The sequence below is a fragment of the Hibiscus syriacus genome, unplaced genomic scaffold (genome assembly GCF_006381635.1).
Source record: "Hibiscus syriacus cultivar Baekdansim isolate YM2019G1 unplaced genomic scaffold, ASM638163v2 tig00110895_pilon, whole genome shotgun sequence".
NCBI classification, from domain to species: domain Eukaryota; kingdom Viridiplantae; phylum Streptophyta; class Magnoliopsida; order Malvales; family Malvaceae; genus Hibiscus; species Hibiscus syriacus.
Genome location: NW_024062903.1, coordinates 623,645 through 646,444, shown reverse-complemented (window position 1 = coordinate 646,444; position 22,800 = coordinate 623,645). Strand labels below are relative to the sequence as shown.

Below are 22,800 nucleotides of genomic sequence, written 5' to 3'. Positions count from 1 at the left end.
TCCCTTTTCTTTTTTTTCTTTCGCAGATGGGTGGTGGCTTTTATAGCCACCACCGGTGTTCGTCTCAGACCGGTCCGAAGAGGGGGCCTCGGTGAGTCACCGGACTACCAGTGGTGACTCACCCCGTAGCCTTGCATGGACGGCTGGCGTTGATCTTCTGGAAGCATCATTCGGGACGTGGCAGCGGCGGAGGCGGTGAGGGCTTCTGGAAGCAGCAGCGGCGGCGCTGGGACGTGTCCCTAGGGTATAGATACCCTAGGGTTTCCTCTGGCAAATGGTGGACCGTTGGATCAAACCAGATCCAACGGTTGAGATTGAAGATGGCGGCTGGCTAGATTAGGGTTAGGAAACCCTAACTGGAAACCCAAATATTTAGGGTTTCTGGTTAGATTTGGACCGGCTCTGGTTGGTTTGTAACTGGGCCGGTCCAATTGTAATTGGGCCTGTAATTATATTTTTTTATTATTTATTTATTTTTAATATATTTATATGTATTTAATATATTTAATAATAATAGTAATAATAATAATAATAATAATAATAATGATAATAGTAATAATAATAATAATAATAATAATAATATTAATAATAATAATATGGATAAAAAATTAGTATCTTCAGATCTAATTCAGGTTTATTTTCGAACATTTTGTGTACGCTTATTTGGCTGGATTGAATTGAATTTGATTAGGGCGAGTTTGATAATATCGATCAAATTTATGAATTTTGTAATTGAATTATTCCAATTTTTCAAAAGTGGCATGGAAGATCCAGAAAACACATGGAAGATCACCTGTTAGGTGAGCTTCTACTATATATACATAAAACGTCCATGAAACTTCACAACCGCAAACGTCGAAACCTTTTAGTTCAATTTATTATGTACCTCCAAATGTGGTGATAAGAGAGGAACATGGCCGGGCATCTAATATGAGCCAAGCAAATCCCAACCTCGCGCATGCCTGGTTTTTGTGTTACACTCTCCAACCCTCTATCCGGCCTCTACTTTGCCTGTATATATGTATATATATATATATATATATGTATGTATGTATGTATACGAGTATGAATGAAAAGGAATGATGTGAGGTAGGAGATGATGCGATTTTTAAGAAAATATTATATTATCCTAATAGTTTTATATAGGTGTAAAACTAAGAGATTTATATCGAGAATAAATAAAATTATTTTCTATCCTTTTATGCAAATTATTTTTTATTCATATATAAAAAATAGTATACGTCAAATACAGATGAATATATAAATTGTACTAATATTTATGCAACGCTTCTTCTTGCCTATTATGAATATATTTTCAAAACAATAACAACGAGATTTCATCAACAAAAACAATAGAAGAGATTAGAATCACAACGCATCCAAACATGAAAAGAAAAATGAGAACAATTGTCACACAAAAATTTAAACAAAAACAAAATATTAAATCCAAATATACAAAGAAAAATGAATCATCTCATTGAAAGTGATGACTAACATCAAAATAACTCAGTAACTTCTATAAATATTCTTTGTCTTTATCCAACGAGACGTTTTACGAAGTGATAAAGGAGTGATAAACGAACCAAACTATTTAGCATGCTGTTTCGCTACACAATTCTAATTATATCAGTAATCATACTTTTACTAAAGAGAAAATCTGACTATACGTGACCATCGACAAATCAATCAGCAAATAAATATTATGAGAGTCTTTGTACGACCACCAAAACAATCGCAAATATATTAAAAATTATAAGGATAATATCATAAGGTCAAAGAAAAGTGTGCCACAATTACAAAATTTTTATTTAAAAATTAAAAAACTCAGAAAAAAAAAACATATTATAAAAAAAATAAAAGAACTAATAATAACTAAGATGTCCTTTCAAAAAGAATAATAATTGATATATAACATGTTTAGAACATACATGTAAACTTATAATTTGCTGCCTAATATAACTATTGAGATCTGTTTCAATTTCATATGATAACGCAATAAAAATATGAAGGAAACTATTAAGGTCTATATTATCGTTTTAGTCCCTCTTTGATGATAAAGTTTCATATTTAATATCTATATTTTAATTTAGTATAATTTAATTTATCCACTTCATAATATTATTTATTTGTACTTAAATCGTGTATTGAGCCATCTTTGTAGATTCATATTTTACGCAATCAACTATAAAAATCATATCTAATAAAAAAACCTCCTTTAAACAAAATAGAATTTACATATCATATCAATAATAATTGTTCATTTGATTTTACTTGAAACATGATGTGAAATTATGAATTATATCATGATATTATGCAATTAAGTTCGTACAAACTTATAACTTCTAAAAATATGTGTTTATTTTATGAAAAATATTTTATAAAAAATTTATTATTTATTTTCTAATTTTTAATTAAGAAAATAGATTGATCGATATAAAATTAACTACTAATTAACGGAAAAACACGTTAATTTTTATAAAATGACTTATCATATCTTTTCAGTGAGTCATTTTTTACGATCCGTTCACTATTTTTTCAGGTAGTTAACACGTCAAATAGGAAAGTTTGAGGGCAAAATAACTTACACTAATATAAATAAACTAATAATAAATTTACTATAAATAGTACTAATTATATTACTAAAATATTTTTAAAGATAGTAAATTTTTATAATAAATAATATTATTTATTTTATTTGATATTTATAATGAACATTTTAAAAAAATTATTAAACTACGAAAAATGATTTACATTAGGAAGAGTAAAATTTGATTCGACTAAAAAAATATTTTTTCCGATTTCATTTGTATTGAAAAAACGATTTACCTAAATCTATTGTATAATAACAAAATACATCATTTTTTTATTAACATTAGAACATGAATCTAATCTAAAACAAGTTGTTTTTTTCATATAAAAGAACTTAAAAAAACTTACTATAAGTATCAGCTAACCTCATATTTAATAACATTTAGTATATTTTTAATTTCTTTTAATAACAACATTAATATAAATTAAATCTAAATGTTAGTTAGTAAAAATAAATTAATTCAAACATGAAGTTATTATGAATAAAACAAATGGTACTGCGACAATTCCTCGGCCAATGCCATCATAGTCATAAAAAACCATAAAAAAGAGCAGGCCATGCACTAAAACAGTGGTGAACCGTCGGATCGATTTACTTCTGCGTTGACCGAGTCCAAAATCAATGGGTGAAACCGTCGCGTCCTGATTTGTATTAAGTGGTCCATAACTTGAGCACTTGTACGAAGATAAGGAAAGAGTTCAACTTAAAAATTGAAGAAAGAAAAGTGCAAGAAAACATAATGCAATAAATAAAGAGCGACCCTCACTTTCCCTCTTCATTACCCCCTTAAATCCCTCACAAAAATATAAACCCAAGAGAGAGCTGAATCTCCTCTTCCATTTTATCATTATGGCTCTGCTCACTTCCTTGCCGGAGCCGATGAAACAATGACCGAAGCGGCGGAGGAGGCAAGAGAAAAATCAAAAGCAACCCACGTCTTCCTGGGATCAAATCAAGAACTTGCTCACTTGCAAACAGGTGGAAGGGTCGAAAGTTCACGACCCTTCGAAGAACACGGAGGCGCCTAATCATCAACAAGGATACTCGAAGCTCGGTTCCTCTTGTAGCTCTATCTGCAGCTTCAGGGACGTCGTTCATGGCAACATGAGGGTGGTTCATCGAGCTAATAACTCGCCCGAGAGTAGCATGGTGGGTCAAGAAACCGCGCTGCTGAGGCGCAAAGCTGCGAATGGCTCGTCGTCTCGGTCGTTGTCTGGGTCGACGAGATCCGATAACAGCAGCTCCAGGTGCACCACGACGTCGTCGTCTTCCAGAGCTATGCAATTCAGGAAGCTTTCTGGGTGTTATTAATGCCATACGATCGTTGACCCCAGCAGGTATATTATTGATTTTACCATATATATATATATATAATTTGATTTAATTTTCAGAACTAAATTATGAGAATGTGAAAATTTTCAGGTATCCATCGTCAAGAACAACTATCTGTGCCTGCTCACAATGCGGTGAGTTCTTCCCCAAAATCGAAAGCTTGGAGCTTCATCAAGCTGTTCGCCATGCAGGTACACCAAAATTTTAAAGGTTTCATTTGTTCATTTTGAAAAAAAAAATAATTAGATGACTAAAACGGGACAAAAATAATAGTTAGGGCATTAAACATAGAATTTACCCTAAATTGATTTACATCTGTTTTAAACAAGTTACCCTAACTTTGTCATTTGCCGTTAATTTTGCCCCAACCACAACATATTTACTGATGTTATACTACATATCACATCTGTCCCGTTGATTAATATAGAATTGACGAAAGTAAAAGAAAAAAAATAAGGAAGGATTGACTAGATAAATGACGTGGCATGTTTTTATTAGTGTATATGGTAACGCTAAATTTGCACGGTTAGTGAGGAGCTTTCCCCACCGACAAAGTGAAATTAATATTCTCCACCAATGCGAAATCTTCAATCAATTTTGATCTGAGTCTTCTGTTTTGTTCTAGTTTCGGAGTTGGGGCCAGAAGATTCGGGCCGGAACATTGTGGAAATCATTTTCAAATCCAGCTGGCTAAAGAAGGACAATCCGATCTGTAAGATCGAACGGATATTAAAAGTTCACAACACCAAACGCAGCATCCAACGGTTCGAGGACTGTCGCGACGCGGTGAAAACTCGAGCTCTTAACAGCACCAGAAAGAACCCACGGTGCGCGGCTGACGGCAACGAACTCCTCCAATTCCATTGCACGTCCCTGTCGTGCTCACTCGGCGCGCGTGGCTCTTCCAGCTCGTGCGGCTCAATCCCGGGTTGCGGCGTCTGCACCATAATCAGACAAGGGTTCCAAAACAAAGCTGATGGAGGAGGGGCCACATCAGCTGTAGAATTCAAAGGGGTACGCACTACGGCTGGTAGCGGTAGGGCCCACGACTCCATTGAGTGTACGGACGGACGTAGGGCCATGCTGGTTTGCCGTGTGATTGCCGGGAGGGTGAAGCGGGTGACGGATGACGCGCCGTCGTTGGAGGAGGATAAGGAATAACTGCGACGGCGGCGTATCTTCTCCGGCTGGCTCGTACGATTCTGTAGCGGCGTACGCCGGGGTTTACTCCAATCTGGAGGAGTTAGTTGTGTTTAATCCGAGGGCTATCCTCCCTTGTTTCGTAGTCATTTACAAAGCGTTTGAATCTTGACTAATCTGAAAAAAGTCAACTATCATAATTTCATTGATTTGGTCTTAATCGAACTACTCTCCTTAACCGAGCACATAAATTTTGATCATAAGCTCTCCCACATGAGATCAAACCCTGTGTTCTTTTGTGGTTTTGGAATTGAATTTTTCTAATTTTTTTTTTCTCAACTCAGTCAACTGCTCAACCGCCTGCGTGGCTGCTGACTTCTCTTGCGCCCTATTAAATGGCATAAACTAAGTATTTAGTTATCATCATCGTTTTATTTTTATCACTCCTATTTATTTTCAAAACACAGTTAAGTTAAGTTATGTTGTAATTTTATTTTAGTTATTTATTGTCAAAAAAAATAAAACTGATGCTATAATAATTTTCCACTTTCAGTAGTAAAGTAAAATTATCTTATAATAGCGTACTAATATTTTCGTTAACTTTTAATAATGAAAGGTTAAAAATTAAAATCAAAACATAATTTTATCAAATTTAGTTTGAATGTAAAGATTATTATTATCAGCCAGAATATACTTAATATTTTAAGTGAACATTTTGCAACACAAAAGAGAGAGATGACAGTTTAATGATTGGGCATGGTTAATGGTAATCAAAGTTGGTGATGAAAGCTACCATTAGTTTCATTCAATGCTTTTGGATAGAATTAGTAATTGATGGGAGCATAGTCTAATTCTACTTTAGGTGTAGCTTCTACAAATGATATAATTGTGACGCAACCTTGTGGTTTAGAAATATTTTCAACCAATTATATAATGACAAAATATATAACGTCAACGAATTAATTTATTAAAGATGCCAAAGTAGTTGAAGATTATTGAGAAAGAAAGCAGAGTGAACAAGTTTGTTGCCCAACTTGTTTTAAGTAATATCCAATTATCTATTGCATTTAGACAAGAGGTTTGGGATAAGGGTATATCAAGGGTTTATCGAATTAATCGTATTTATAAAAAAAAATTAAATTATCGTATATATTTTTATTAACAATTTATTTTTCTCCTAAAATTTTATTAAGTTTATCATCTTAAAGATTTTCATTTAATTAAATTCAAAAGAAGAGAAATAATATTTTTATAAATCATAAAATAAACATTATTTAATGAAGATATATAAAAAATATATTCATTAAAAGTATCAGTTTCAATAAAAAGTAATAATTTTAATATTTCTTTAATAATATTATGTATATATTTTTAATTCTATTTATTTTTTAAAAAAATATATAAAATTAAAATTATTTGATAAATTTAACAAAAATTATATATATATAATTATTAAATTAATTTTTTTTAACTTAAGTGATATTTTTAATTTTTACTAATAATTTCACACACATATATCAATTTATTTTCATTAAAAAAGTATGAAATTATTTTTAAAAAAATATTATTTGATAAATTTAACAATAATTTATATATATAATTATCAAATTAATTTTTTCCAACTTAAATAATAATTTTAAAATTTTAATTAATAACTATATATATATTAACTTAAAATTATTTAAAAAAAACTTAAATTGTTTGATAAATTTAACAACAAATTATATATAATTATTAAATTAAAAATTTTTAAGTTAAATAATAATTTTAAATTTTTATTAATGATTTTATATATTTTGAACTTAATTTATTGTTTTAAATTCTACGAAATTATTTTTAAAAAAAATTAAATTGAGTTACTAAAATTATTTTTTCCATCATTTATTACAATACGTAAACCAAATGCTGCATTTCAAGACAAAGCAGTAGGTCTAGGCTAGTTGTTGGGGGTGATGACTTACAACCTGATTAACATAGCTTCAATCACCTCTTCTCCCTTCTACGTTATTTCTTATTGCAATACTAATTTTCCATCCAATCAGATGGTTTGGATGGAAATTAAAATAATTAAATTATAAAAATATATTTCTTTTATATTGTGACGCATGGTGCAATTTGATTGGATGATTAAATTTATTTTAATTTACTAATACAAGACTAAATTGAAAGAATATATAAACAATAAGTATCATATGTGTAATTATAACAAAATATTTAACTGCCACATCATCATTTCCGCATAACTTTTAAAAATTTCTTTCTACAAGGCATGGTAGGTGAATTATGGGCTTCACAAAAGCAATTGGTTGTTATTTCATGTTAGACTCCAAATTCTAGAGAGCATACAAGTTTAGAAGTTGCATGTGATTTGAATTTAAGGTTGATTATCAGTTGAAACTGATAATAAAGAGGTATTCAATACAACACATCGGATGTTGCAGGAGGCAGATTGACTTCGTTTTTTTTTTCTTTCTAAATTATGTATTAGAAAAGAAGGTATTTTAGAATGCCTCATCTAGCATATGAGAGCAAATCCATTTCTATGGTTACCAAGCCTCGAACCTTGTCAAGGTTACTGGTGCAGCATACCTAACCATTGACGACAAGTGAAGAGCCAGTAACACATTTTGCCAGATTTACAACTTCATCATTTCTCAACGCATCTAGATTCTACCAACACAAACATCAAGAGAAGAGAAACAGCTGGCAAACCTAAGATTTTTTTTTAAAAAAAAGGACATTGAAACTCCATGGAAAGACGAACTCAATTGAAGCATGCCTACTCTTGTTTGTCTCTCATGGTTTTAGAGAAGAATTTAACAGGAAATTTGAAGAAAATAGACAATCAGAGGAGGAGCGCTGCAAATGCAAATGCAAAGCAAAGCAAAATATACATACCATAACTTTAAACATCCCAAGTGTAGGTAAATACATGCATCTGTGTAAATAATTTAGATTCCGTACATTAATAATTATAATATCATCAAAGTTTAAAATGAATATTTTCCTAACACGATAATTAAATGGCTTAAATATAAAATAAGTGCCCAAACTATAGCTCTTTTCACGAATAGGTGTCAAAACTATTTTTTTGAATGATTGGGGTGCCTAAAGTTATAAACGTTACCAATATATATACCCGAGCCATAAACGACATTAATTTACTCCGTTAAATGACACGTGTCATAATTTAAAATTTTTGAAATTTGTTTTTTTTAAATATTAAAATATTATTATATTTATTAAAAAAACTCTAATTTTTTCTTAAATTACAAAACAGTGATTCAATGTCAATCGGTCATTATTTTATCCTAGGGTTCGACGGGTATAAAACATCGATTAGTTGTCGATTGATCATGATTTCATAGGGGTTTTGGTCACCGAGGAGGTGAAGTTGGGTGGAACTTCGTCAAAGTGAGTTTAAGGTTGAAATGAAAATTTTCAAAGTTTCGGTGTTATTTCAAATTTCTGTGTTTTAAAAAAAACATAATTTTATTTTTTTTAAATTTCAAATAAAATTTTTAAAGCTATCGAATTGTGACATGTGTCACTTAACGGAGGAAATCAACGCCATTGACGACCAGGACACTTAAAGTGATATCGCACTATAGTTTGGACACTTATTTTACAATTAAACCTAGTTAGAGTTATTGTGTATTTTTATTATATGGAGTAACTTCAAAACAATATTTGTTTATAGATAACTCTCCACCATTCAATATTGAACGCTCACACCACTGGCATTCTTAGTGCTCGAACCCGAAACCTTAAAAAATAACAACAATTCATTTATCACAGAGATCACTTGATTCGTACTAAAAATATCATAATTTTAAATAAATAATTAGGTTAAATAAATAAATAATTTTAAATAAAATTTTTAAAGCTATCGAATTGTGACACGTGTCACTTAACGAAGGAAATCAACGCAATTGATGACCAGGACACCTAAAGTGATGTCGCGCTATAGTTTGGACACTTATTTTACAATTAAACCTAGTTAGAGTTATTGTGTATTTTTATTATATGGAGTAAATACAAAACAATATTTGTTTATAGATAACTCTCCACCATTCAATATTGAACGCTCACACCACTGGCATTCTTAGTGCTCGAACCCGAAACCTTAAAAAATAACAACAATTCATTTATCACAGAGATCACTTGATTCGTACTAAAAATATCATAATTTTAAATAAATAATTAGGTTGAAATTGGTAGATACACTATCCTTAGAAAGCAGTACTAAAGAATCTCAAATCAAACTTGAATGACTTCATAATATATTTTGAAAAAGAACAAATATTATAATAAATTTGATTATTAATTTTCATTCCATAAGACCTCTCTTCGGCAAAATCAGGTCAATAATCCAAGTGAGTTAATTATTTGGTCTAATAAGTCAACTTAAATATTATTTTGAGAAATACAACATTTATTACATTGCATAGCGAACTTGTCACTCTCATATGTCGAGTTTATCTAGATATTATTTTTAATGAACCCATATCTGTAGGTTCGTTGAGCTTAATTATTTAATATATTTATTAGAACCCATCATATCTATGTGATGAATTTCATTAATATATATATTTATAATTTAAAATAATATAAAATAATTACAATTTAAAAAAAAATTCATGGGACTCTTTATGACCCCACTGTGAGTTTAATTTGGATTTAAAAAAGTAGTCATTAAGTGAACGTTAAACAACATATTTATATCATTTAAAAAAATAAATTGATTTTCATGTTTATATCAATTACAAAAAATTAAATTTGAGAAATTTAAAAATTTTATTTATTTTATAAATACTTTATTATAAACTAATAATTAAATTTTATTTTACTAAATACAAACACTAATAATAATAAAATTTACTTATATTTTTTTTAATTCTTGACCAATTCGATGAGTGATTGAATGATAATTACGTGGGACTTGTTGATTTCTTTGTGGTTGTCCGCCTTCACCTTCATATTCATCATATTCTTCAATGTTTGCTTCTTATTGCATTGGTGTAGTGTACATCAGCTCACCACTATGATTTGCACCTTCAAGCGATAATGATAGAGTACTTAAAGTATTTGTTGACGTCATCATTGATGTCATTGACGCAAAATGCACACCAAAATCACTAGATGATTAAGCATATAGAAACGAATCCTATAGACCCATATATTCCCTCAAAGGTGATTGAGAGGGTGGTATTATATTCCATTATGGACGACTCTCCATTGAAGCATGATATGAATGATATACAATTTTACACCAATACTTGCTTGAGATACAAAATAATCTGTAGAAGAAGAAGATGCTACTGATGATGATGATTTCTTAACATATTTTGCCTTCATTTCTTCTCATTCACTCCAATCTCCCGACATTGTTAAATATTTTGGAGGTAGGGAGATATTGAGAAATCAAGATCGCTTGGTAAAAAGTCAGAACAAATAGACACATATAAATATCTCTCATTCCATTGTTGTGTGTATGCAACATGCTCCCTTGATCAATTCTCTTTATTGTAGATGCTCGTTTTGTCCGGGGTTCTTGTTCTAGTTGTTATTTTGCTTTTTTTATATTCTCTAATTTTTTTATTGAGTCTTGTATATCTATTAGTTTATTATTGGTATGTGTGTTTAATTACGTATTGACCGTTTTTTTTATATGAGTAGTTATGTTTGTGGTTCTGTAAATATATATATATATATATATATATAATTATTATGGGTATATGAATTAATATGCATGATAAATGGACTTACTAAGTGTTTTATTGTTACAGACCCAAATTGCCAACATATTACAACAATACCCAAACTAATGAAGAGCTCAACAACCCAATTGTAGAGACCCTAAGCTGTTAGGGTTTCTTATCCCAGCTTCCAGCGCCGCAACATGAAGGCCGTTGGATCTGTCATCAGGATCCAACGGCTCACAACGTCCCAAGCATCCCCAGCCAGCGTGCGCAGATGCTCCCAGAACTCCAAGACAGTGCGTGAACCAACCGAGTGCTACCCACGTGAAGTCCCTCGGGGCTGTTCCCCATCACCCGTGTGCCCAGGCAGCTGAAGCCCCGTGACCTGCAAGCACACCAAGCAAGGAGCAGAACGAAAGGCACATAAAACAGAAAGAAAAATCAACTAGATATAGCAGTGAAAATGAAATCGAGTAAAGAAAAAAACGATGACAATGGGGGGACTCGGTTCAGCAATAGGGGAGGCACGAGAGCAAAAAGAAAAACCAGAATCATGGAGGGGGATCAGCCATAAAAAAATCGGGAGCAGTAACCAAACACGGGGGGTTCTGGGTTCTCAAACAAAAAACCAGAGGGGATTTTACAGTAACAACAGGGGGTTCCATCAGCGAAGGAACAAAAGGCAGTAATAAAAATAAACCATTTGAGCGAGAATCATGAACGAGGAGAGAACGTTAGTCTATCAATCATCAAAATCAACCATAAATCTCGTATAACAAAGCAAAGTAACCCTTACCTTCCGGAGTCGAAGAGAAGAACCATCATCATCGTTTGAAAAACCAAACCCCGTTGAGTCACCAAGGGTAAGTTGTCGTCTCCTCTTCTGTTTCGTCGTTTGGTTTCATCTGGGCGTGAGTCTGGTTTTCGGGGAAGTTAGGCTTGGGTTTCTGGTTAGATTTGTCATAAGGCTTTGTCTCCTCATCGGGGCCTTTGAGGGGTGAAATCCACAGCGGTTGTGTGGTTCGACGGTGAGGGAGAGAATGGACTGTTTTGAGATGATTAGGGTTAAGGTTTGGTGAAAGGATGAGGAGTTGAGGTCTAGGTGCTCATCGGGGCTTTTGGGTTTTGCTGGGGTCATTTGGAGGTAGCAGCCACGGTGGCTGCTACGGCGGAGGCCTGAGTTTTGCGTAGGGTTAGGCGAAGAGAAGAGAGAAATGGGTAAAGGTTTGAGAGAAAGAAAAACGGCTGGGGTTTGGTGTCTAGCTAGAGTGAAGATGAAAATGGTGTCTAGCTAGGTTAAAGTTTACCCTAATATCATATATGAACGCGTCAAAACGGTGTCGTTCCTTGATGGCGTGAGACGACGGCGTTTTAGGAGGCTAGTCCCATCTGCGCCCTTAGGAAAATGGGGTAATTTTGTGATAGGCCTTCCCAACTTTGTTTCGACCCATTTTGGTCCCTGAACCGAGCTTTATTGCAATTTTAATTTCATATCTTAATTTCCAGCGTATTTCATTTTAGTCCAGAATCATATTAGGGCTATTTTCGTGTTGTTCTCACTTTGGATGTGTAATTTGGGAAATGTTCGTTTTGATCCTATGTAGTATCTTGGTTGTATCATGTTTGAAGTACCTCGAAATGAAATTTTTTATGAAAAGATCTTGTTGTTTATTTTATTTATATTTTAGCCCATTGTTTAATATTTTATGCTTAATTGTAGGTTTAATTTAAATTTATTTTAAGTGTATGCATGTACATATTATTTTGAGCATGTTGTTAGTACATATTTGTTTAGTTGTATTTTTTAAGCATGTTAACCTCATTTGCATGACTTAACCTATTCACATAATCGGATTAAGGGTAATATTCTTTAAATTTAAAACTGTCGGAATGGCTTCTCCTAACTTACTAGAGAGTTGTTTTGGCAATTTTAAATTAAAATTGTATCCCGTCAGTAACGCCTAATTGAATTTGGATATATCACTGTAAAATTTGGGAATGAAAGAAAAAGAAATATTCGGCTATTTAAATTATTTGAGAAAAGATCGTTAGAACTCACCTAAAGATCTGGTCTCGATATTTTTAAATAATCGAATATCCTTTATCTTTCTAATGGCTTGGTAATTTTAATTAAACCTATTTTGTGGCTTTTGAATGTTACAAATTTGTATTTTTGTTGTTTAAAGGGATCGTTAATCAAATTAAACTTGAACTTGTGAAATTCGTTGCAAAGACATTAATTAATCGACTAGGTACCGATTTAGGGCGTTGTGGGGTGCTAATCCTTCCCCACACGTAACCGACTCCCGAACTCGGATTTTTATAACACAGACTTTAATTTGTTGTTTTAATTAAAATTAATTTTTATTTAAAATGACAACGTTTTTGGGTGCCCAATCACACCCTAATCAAATATTGGTAGCGACTCCTCGAACCATATGTTTTTATCGTAAAGGGATTTCCAAATTTTCGAAACGAGAGGTTTTCTAAAAATCACATTTTTTTTAATTAAAAATTCAATTGAAAAGAGAATAATTAAAAATGACGTGGTTTTCCAAATCACCCTCGCCCCCGTTTAAAAATCGTTTCGACAGCTTGGCGACTCTGCTGGGGACTTTTTTTTAGAGAGTCAGGCCGATAGTCGATTAATTAATTGTCTTTGCAAACGAAATTTATAAGTTCGTTTTAATTTGGTTTTTGATCCCTTGTTTGTTTTAAATTTCTTGTTTGCATTTAATTGGTTATTTGGTTAACGAATAAATAGTTGTACTAACGTGTGATTTGCGTGTTTCAGTTTTTTGACTTTAGTTTGTTGAGTTTCTTGGATCGAGGCAAAGGATTATGAGTTCCCCCACTATTGCTAAACCTTCAATATTCAGAGCCTTCTAATTGTGCTCTGTCCCATTAAGTAGGGGTGAAAGCTACGCTTACGTGAGAAAAATTACTTTTCTCCGCATGGGCTTTAGCAAGTAACCTCTGGGGTACATGCCTTATGTTTACGAGTAAAACATTGAGTTTCCTCGTATGGACATAGGGAAATGTATCCTCTCGAATTGAACTTGATCCGTTTTAAGCCTATAATGGGCGAGGATCGAGGGTCTGGCAAGCCCAAGGGGGCACCAGCAAAGGACAATTCGAGGACCCTTTTAGAAATACTGAAACTCTGCCCATCTTATGTTGAATTTCTATCTGCAGACACGAAGGGGAAACTCATTCTAACCTTTTCCTCGAATTTATTTTTGCAATAAGTATGAGAACTAGAAAAGCATGTGGTTAGGTTTTATATTTTCACACAAAACATGTGAATTAGATACCATGCGGTTAGGATCTTTTATGAATGACAAAACATGTGGGTAGATATCATGTCGGGTAGGATCTACTAAAGCATGATTGGGTAGCCAGCATGTGAGGGTAGGTTTTATGTGATGTTTACGGTATCCACTATCTTGTTGTTTATCTTATGTGTACACCCGTTTTTGTTCTATGTCTATTTTATTGTGATTTTATTGCATTTGCATCCTCATGTCATCGAGGGGTGTAATTCACAAGTGATTGACTAACAGAAGGCTGACCATATTGAGGCAAGAAATCTCCACTATGTAGTCAAAACCAGGAGATCCAGAGATGTTCAAACGATCCATGAAGGACACCCGATGAATGAGAGATCTGAAGCTGATTGAAGAAACTGTAAGGCAAGATGTTGAGTTATATATACAATTGTACCAAGGACGAGAGAGCATTCATCAAGACGAATGTCATTCGTCAAGACAGAATGCCATTCATCAAGACGAAGGCCATTCATCAAGACGAGAAGACCATTCATCAAGACGAGAAGACCCTTCATACGACGAGACCTTCGTAAAGACGAGAAGACCATATCGCAGGAAGATAAGAATGAAGATTTCAAGATTCAAGACATCCGACGTCATCAAATGTGAGGAATACGCCGACGATTTTTGAAGGTGCAATACCAGATCCCATGAAGAGTACGACTCAAGGAAATGAAGAGATGAAGACTCACAGTTGTATTTCGACTACATGGTGTACTTATTGAATTCTTGTTGTCTAAGTGAACGGTTGTTCTATAAGTGGTCACTTTCGGGATTAGCACCTCGTGCATTTGCATTTGCATGTATTTGTTTAAATATTTTACATGCATTAATTATGAAAACACGGAAATAACTTATGAAAGATTTTTGTTCAGTAATAACAAGATCATTCATTCATATTGTTCCTCATCATCGTGAGCAAACAAATGGAAGCAAGGGAGCATTCTAATGAGAAATCACAAGATCAGCTGCAAGAACAGTTACTCAGGTTACAACAAGATAAAAAGAATCAAGCATCGGGTTATCTGCAAAGCGCATCGAATCAAATGATCCAGGTGCTGGAAACCAAGACTGTTGGCAGAGAGGAAATCACTGATAAAGGACACCATTCTCATCAGAGTAGTGCATCAAGAGTGATACTTTTCCCCAGAGCATCTAACTCAAACCAAGGGAAGAGCCTCGTCAATTATGGGCAGTTTGAGAACGAGTTCAAGTGGTTGAATGAAGCCGTTAAAAATATGAAGGTTGTTAATGCCACTAACAAAGAGTTAGAAGCCAGAGAACTCAGTTTGGTCCCTGATTTGGTCATCCCACATGAATTTAGGGTGCCTAACTTTGAAAAATATGATGGCACCAGTTGCCCTCTAATTCATCTGAAGATGTTTTGCAGAAAGATGGAAGGGTACTTAGATGATGATAATCTGTTGATTCATTACTTCCATGATAGTCTTGATGGGCCAGCTGTGGTGTGGTATAACCGTTTGAACAAAGAACAGATCAAGACATGGATCAACCTAGCTGATGCGTCTCTAGGGCAATATCAATATGTTAAAGGCTTAGCCCCAAAACATCATCACCTTCAGAAGATGAGGATGAAAGCTACTGAGAGCTTTAAAGAATATGCTCTAAGATGGAGGGGAGTGGCAGCACAAGTTCAACCTCCTTTGGTAAAAGAGGAAATATCACATATGTTTCACGATTCTCTTCCGGCTCCTTTCTTTGAGTTAATGTTGGGAAATTCGATGAATGACTTCAAGGATCTTATGCTGGCTGGAGAGTCAATTGAAGATGCAATCAGTAAGGGAAACTTGAAAGTCACTTCCAAAAGCTCAAGAAATGAAGAGCGAAAGGCTGGTGAGGTGAACGAATGTCACATCCAGAGCTCTCACAACCGCAAAAGAAAAGGGGCGGTAGGTTGCTCGAGTCGCCCAAAGAAGGTCCTACGATCAAAAGATACTCTGAAGGTGTTCCAAATTCCTATCTCAGATTTATACCCACCTTTGATTAAATATCAACATCTCAAACCGAAACCAATGAAATTACCACCGAACCCTTCTGTCCACAATTACGATCCAGATAGTGTCTGTAATTTCCACTTAGGGGCATTGGGGCATGCTACGGAGAATTGTAGGATGTTGTTCAAGGAGATAGAGAGGCTCGTTGAAAATAGGACATTGGCACAAGAATTGGTGGAACAATGGATGACGAGCTCGAGTGAGGCACCATAGCCTAATATGTAGCACCTGATCGAATCAAACACCACTGCATCAGAAGAATAATGGGGGCATCCTGACTGCACAGAAATCATTTTTTTCATCGTGAAACTTTTTGTCATTTGCAACATCTTGTTTGAACATGTTTTTGTCATTTTTCTCAATTTTTTAAAAGGATTTTTAAATGAACTTACGTCATTTTCCAAAGGTCATGGGCAATGAATCAAGTTTTAATCTTGTAATTCTTTGAATATCAAATGAGTTAAAGGTTGTTTTGCTACTTCATTAATTATATGCTTTTGAAAAGAGGCAAGATTATACCTTTCATGTCCCATCCAAAGCCGAAAGAACCATTGGTGGACTCCTTACCCGAAATAACACAGAGACTAATCGTTGACATCAATTAATAAAATTTTCAAAACAACCACATTAAATATTATAATTTAAACTTAAATATAACAAATAAATCTTACTGGAGTCAGTTCAAGCGATGAAAGATAGACATGATCAAGACATAGCATTTGTCCTCGGGTAGACATTTTACCGCAAAATCGTCAAAAAACACGTTTTTTTCTCAATAAACTGTATTTATTTGCAATAAATCACAACACTTTCTCTAAACCCTCAAACCCCTATTTATACTTCTAATTCCAACGGATATAAATGGCTAGGCCACGAAACTCGTCATACACACACGTTGAGTTCTATAAACTAGTCGTTTATGACCATTGAAATCTACCCATTGTCCAATGTTTGCTTAACTGCCATTCACTATAGTAAATGTTGTATTTCTCAAAATAATATTTAAGCTGGCCTATTAGGCCAAATAATTAACCTGCTTAAATTATTGGTCCAATTTTACTTCTACCTTCTTTCTCGGAATTTTTTTTTATGATTTTTTTTAACTTTAGAGCATATATTAATTCATATTTTCTTCTTTCGTTTCAATTATAATCACTATCCATTCTTTAAATTTATTCTTATCAATAGATGAAGTTGTAGGATTATATAATTCTTTAAAAAAATATATGTCAATTATCTTTTTCCGTTGGCTAAATGATATCTATAATTTTGACAAGTTAAAAACTCGAATCAATTATTTTGAAGGTTGGGAATTATCTTAAATTTTAAATTATAATTAGAGGATGGCAATAATACTAATTATAATAAGAAAGTTGGTTCCCAGGCCCGGATCTTCCCTTATGATAACTTGATGCATCTACTATTCATGGGGAGTCGGACCGACCAATTCCATAAGGTTCATTATCGCCACCGCCTGGGGCTGGGAGTCCCCAAAGAAGAGAAAATGCATTATCTGAGGCATCACACTCAACTCGTTGAGAGCCATGTGAGAGTGTTTCTATAGCGGTATATTGCTTCAAATCAAGCCAAAAGTAACTCCTCCTGTATGTTTTGTATAAGCACGATGCAAATTAATTCACCAAAACCTCGCCCTTGTACATAATTTATTGCTCGAGTAATTAAACATGTCAACAGGGAATCTGTATATAACTCAAATTCACATATAACTAGTCAAATACCACGGTGAAGACAAATATTAATTATAATTACTTTTCAAATGTTAGCTGGAGCATGAAACGAATTCTTAAAATGAGGGTGGATGATGTGCCATTCATTTCTAACTCTTTTATGATTAAGGATATTTGGAATGATATTAGACCTAAAGGACAGAAAGCTCCATGGCATAAGCTCATATGGTTTCCCTTGCATATTCCGAAACATTCCTTAATCGTGTGGATGGCTTTACAAGACAGATTACCAACTAGAGATCGTCTGCAACGAATGGGTATTAGCACTAATTCAGCTTGCATAATCTGTAATAGCTTTCAAGAAACAAGAAACCACCTTTTTTCTGAGTGCTCTCTAGCTACCCGCTTATGGAACTCTATCTTGAACTTGAATGGAATGAATCCTTCGAACTTGGATTGGGAGGAAACGGTTCATACAGCTATCAACTCATGGAAAGGGAAGTCTCTTCTCACCTTCATTTTGAAAATTGCTTGGTCTGCTTTTATTTATACTGTTTGGCAGGAAAGGAATCAACGTATCTTCCAGAATCGGTCAAGACCTGCTGAAAACTTGCTTAATGAAATCATTGATGCTGTTCGGTTTAGTCTTAGGGGGAAAAACTTCAATAGACTTTATAGTACTAATCTTAACCTATGTAATGCTTGGGGCTTATAGTTCTACCAATCATTGATTTTGTATTGTTGTGCATAGTTTTATTTTGTATTGATTGGTTGATTGGATTGTAGCAAAACTATGCTATTTTGGATAATAAAATTCTTACTTATCCAAAAAAAAATTATGGAATAATATTTATTTAAAAGTCTTCCAATATTTATTTTATTTTATTTTATTTTATTTTTCAATATATGCTTTGTTATAGTTTATTAATTGCACAAAATTTATATACTAATAATACATTGAATACTATCCTATAAATTAAATATATCTATTCATTTAACTTTTGAAAATCAAGTTACATATAAATTCTAAATCAAATATTAACTGAAATGCAAATGAACTACTTTAAATATATATTAAAGAAAATATATCAAGTAGATCAAATACAAATTCTAATAGCAAGTTGGGGGAAAATAAAATTAATCAAATTTTCAATCACAAATATAGACTTTTTCTATAAAAAAAAACCTATAAGTTTAATTAAATAAAAATTGAAGGGCAACCCATCTATTATAATTTAGGGTAAATTATGCATTTATTACCTAAATTATCAATTTTGACTCGTTTTAATACTTAAACTTTCAGTTTTTTAAATCATCCTAACGTTTAGTTTTTGTTTTATTTTAGTACCCGCCATTAAAAACTTAACGCATTTAGTATCTAATCTATCGGTTTTAGTCCGTTTTATTGCCTAAACTTTCAAAAAAAAAATTCAAAATTTAACATGAAATTTTGAACGGGCACTAAAATGAAACAAAAATTATACTTTAGATATGATTTTGAAAAAAATGAAAGTTTATATACTGAAATAGACTAAAATTGGTTGTTTAGATACTAAACACATAATTTACCCTTTAATTTGGCTTTTATTTTTTATAAATTTTATTTTTTGTGGTTTGGCGAAAAATTTACTTAACTCTTTATAATTTGAAAAATACTCATATACCCCTTTGATTTTATCTGATTTTTTTTAAAATTTTTTGGTTCAGAGATTTAAATGAAAATTTTAAAGTTTTCGGTGAAATTTGAGGTTAATGCAAATGTATCATTGGCTTTATCATTTTCAAAGAGAAGCCTCGATCATCTTCATTGAAATTATAAATGATATTATAAAATATATCATTTAATAAGTTAAATTAATCTCAACTGCAGTTTAATATGTATGTTATTTTGATTAAAATTATAACAAGATTTTAAGTTGATCCAATGATTAAATGTTCTAATTTACTTCTTAGGAGACACTGGTTAAAGCCTTATTTGGTGATTTTTTTTCTTAATTTTCTAATTAAAATTATATGATTTTTGTGTCAATATAATTCGACTAAAATAACATCATTTCAATATGTTACTTATGTCGTTGCGTCGTTATCAAGTGAACAATCTAATGGTATCAGTGAAATTAAAATGAAAGTTGAATTATATAATTAAAGAAAATGAATGTTCTATTATATGAACAATAACACTTAAAATTAAATGGCATCTAGTTTAGTTTATCTTAATAAAAATAAAACAATCTGAAAATTAAGGGAAAAAATAAAAGAAAATATTTTTAGAAAAAAAAAATATGTTTCAAATACTAAACATGATTTTATGAAATATTTTATTTTTCGTCAAGCGTCGCTTTATGATAGTATTAGAATATGTTTTATGCCAGATTTCATTTTACACCTGATAAATGAAAGTAGTAATCACATGTGATATTAGATTGGGCTGTAAATGAGATGAATTGAGTTTACTTAACTTGAAAAGTTTACAGATGAATTCGATTTGATTTGAAAATATACGAGTTTAAAAGTGTCGAACTTTCATATTAATTCGGAAACAATTTATAATTTAGTTCGAGTTTGAAAAAAAATTAAACTAAAAATATTCTTAGATATAACTCGGTTGAAGTTCGAACTCAACTTCGGGTCAAGCTCAAACTTTACTTTGGTTCAAGTCGAATTTGAATATTAAGTACATGATTGAAAACTATATATGTATATTTTTAAAAAGTAATGTATAAATGTTAATAATATTAATAACTTAATTTGAAAAATTAGGGTTTCAATATACTATTTTTTAGTTGCTTGCGAGCTTTTTGAATCGGATATCAAGTAGTTCGTTTCGACTTATCAATAACTTGAGTCAAGTTCGAGCTAAATTTAAGTATATTTGAATCGAGCGTTGACAGAAGTTAGATCAACTCGAGTTTGTACTCGACACAAAACATATTTTAGGCACTTTATATTTTGATTAAAAATATTTAATTTTATATACAAACAAAAATAAAATTAGCAATATCTACATGTATGCAGTATTGTTTTGAAGGTACAACACAGACCAAGTTTTGAAATTCTCTACATTTCATTGTTTTGAACTTCCCATAATGTACTTTCTTTAGTTGCTAAACAAAGAATTGTGACTGTGGCTGTAAGGCTCAAACCCATCGTCCACAAACCATCATCCATAAACCCTAGAGAGACCAAACCTCTAAACCGCCTTAAACGACACGTGTCGCCATCCCACACCCTCACCCTGTATTTCTTTTATATTATTCCCCCTTCCGCCAAGTCTCTCAATCCCTTTGTTTTGAATGCTCTCGCTGTGTTTTGAATGCTCTCTACTTTTTTCTTTTGTTCTGTGGTGAAAATTCTCCATTAGCGGGGATTCTTTTCTCGCTTCTCTTCCATCGTTGGTTGTCTTTATCTTCTTTGTTTTGTTGGTGAAAACAATGGAACAGAGCTGTGACACTGAAGAAGAGATCATGGTCGCTAATATTATGTTGGTGCTCTCCCAATCCGAGCCACGCCGTCGCTTTGATTTCACTTGGGGCTCCAGGGGGAAGAGATCTACTCGTTCGAAATCAAGGCTCGCCGCTGCATCTTTGCCTACTCCGAAGCCTTCACCACCACCACAACCGAAATCTCCGTCGCCGCCCTCGAAAGTCGTCGGTCCTGCTTATGCGACTGTGGGACCGTTGGAAAAGGCTTTGTTGACTTCCAGTCCCGCTACCCCTCTTTCCTTCCCCCCCAGTGAATCTGATGAGAAACCTCCGGCGCCACCTAAGCGAAAGCCCCATGTCAATAATTTTAAAAAGGTTCTTTGTTCTTTCTTTCTTTCTTTCTTTTTATTTTTTCGCTGCATTATTATTTTTTCTCTGTTTACTGATTCATATCGTTTCTGGGTTTTTTTTCTCTCATGAAAATTGAACAGAAGAAAGAACAATTGTTAGAGATTATTGAAGATTTTACTCGGCAAAATGAATTGCTTAAAAAGGTGAATAATCACATTATCTTCATCTTTGACATGGTTATTTACTTTAATGAACTATATTAATCTTTGATTACTTATATTCCAACAGGAAATAGTGAATAAGAAGCGGATTTACGATCAACAGAAATCTGAAAACATGGAGTTGAAAGCAAAGAAATTAAAGGTATTTTAATATTTACATCAATGGGTTCTTGATTTTATTTCCAATTATACTTATTTCCATTTTAAACCCAGATTTCCATGGAGGCCGGAAACACCAACAGACGTGAAAATTTGCATCAACAACCGTTGATGATGGAAATGGACAAGAATCCTGAACACCCGATTGGTGGAATGATTTGCTGGGTAACATCAAACATTGGGGGAATAAGCAAGCTAAATGATAATGTGGGACCACTGGGTGTCATCGATCTCAACGTATCACCAGAGGAAGGCTTTGGTTCTTCCATCTCATTTGATCTGGAAACAGCAACAAAGGCAAGAGCTGCTGAAGCCAGGCTTAAAAGGAGACAGATTTGCAAGTCCAAGCATTCTAATTCTGCATGTAAAGCTCGTCATCCCTCGTAGATGATTCAATTTTTTTTTAGGAGTATGGCAATTGTAAATTGGACAATTTTTTTTTGAGAGAGAGAGAGAATTTGCATAAAGGCTAACCATCCAATCAATGAATGATTTAGGTGTCTGATGTAAAAAGACCAAACAGTCGAGCATCTAAATCGTAGAACGTGGAATTTGCTCCCGGTATTTAGAAGATTAAGTCTGTTTTAGTGGATTTATTTTTTAATATTTCTAATTTTACTCACTTTTTTGGTAATTTTATAAAAAATATATATTGTATAAAATTTACATGTAAAAACTTATTAAAAATTCCGTGATTTTCAGGACGTTGAGTCTACTAGGAGTGGAATTTGCAACTTTTAGTGAAAGTTTTTTTTAATTAATCGTTGGTATCTAATATATTGATCGATTAATTCAGATCGGTTACTGCAGAGGCGATGGTGACTCTCTCAATCCAGTTTGCTCCATTCGCA

The 22,800-nt window shown here is 32.9% G+C and overlaps 1 protein-coding gene and 1 pseudogene across 1 annotated transcript; both read left to right on the top strand.

Annotated features, from left to right (window-relative positions):
• Positions 1-3,424: 3,424 nt before the first annotated feature.
• LOC120146102 lies at positions 3,425-5,302 on the top strand (annotated as a pseudogene).
• Positions 5,303-21,145: 15,843 nt separating this feature from the next.
• On the top strand, positions 21,146-22,357 carry LOC120145986 (MAP7 domain-containing protein 1-like). The gene is made up of 4 exons (XM_039159666.1): positions 21,146-21,593; positions 21,710-21,772; positions 21,858-21,932; positions 22,004-22,357. The coding sequence occupies exons 1-4, from the start codon at positions 21,228-21,230 to the stop codon at positions 22,334-22,336; spliced, it is 837 nt and encodes a 278-aa protein (XP_039015597.1). The 5' UTR covers positions 21,146-21,227; the 3' UTR covers positions 22,337-22,357.
• The last annotated feature ends 443 nt before the right edge of the window (positions 22,358-22,800 follow it).

Bases quoted from the DNA above. Each gene is read 5' to 3' on its own strand.
- LOC120145986 (XM_039159666.1), top strand. From the start codon at position 21,228: ATGGAACAGAGCTGTGACACTGAAGAAGAGATCATGGTCGCTAATATT. The intron at 21,594-21,709 runs GTTCTTTGTTCT...AAAATTGAACAG, and splicing joins ATGTCAATAATTTTAAAAAG to AAGAAAGAACAATTGTTAGA. The intron at 21,773-21,857 runs GTGAATAATCAC...ATATTCCAACAG, and splicing joins AAAATGAATTGCTTAAAAAG to GAAATAGTGAATAAGAAGCG.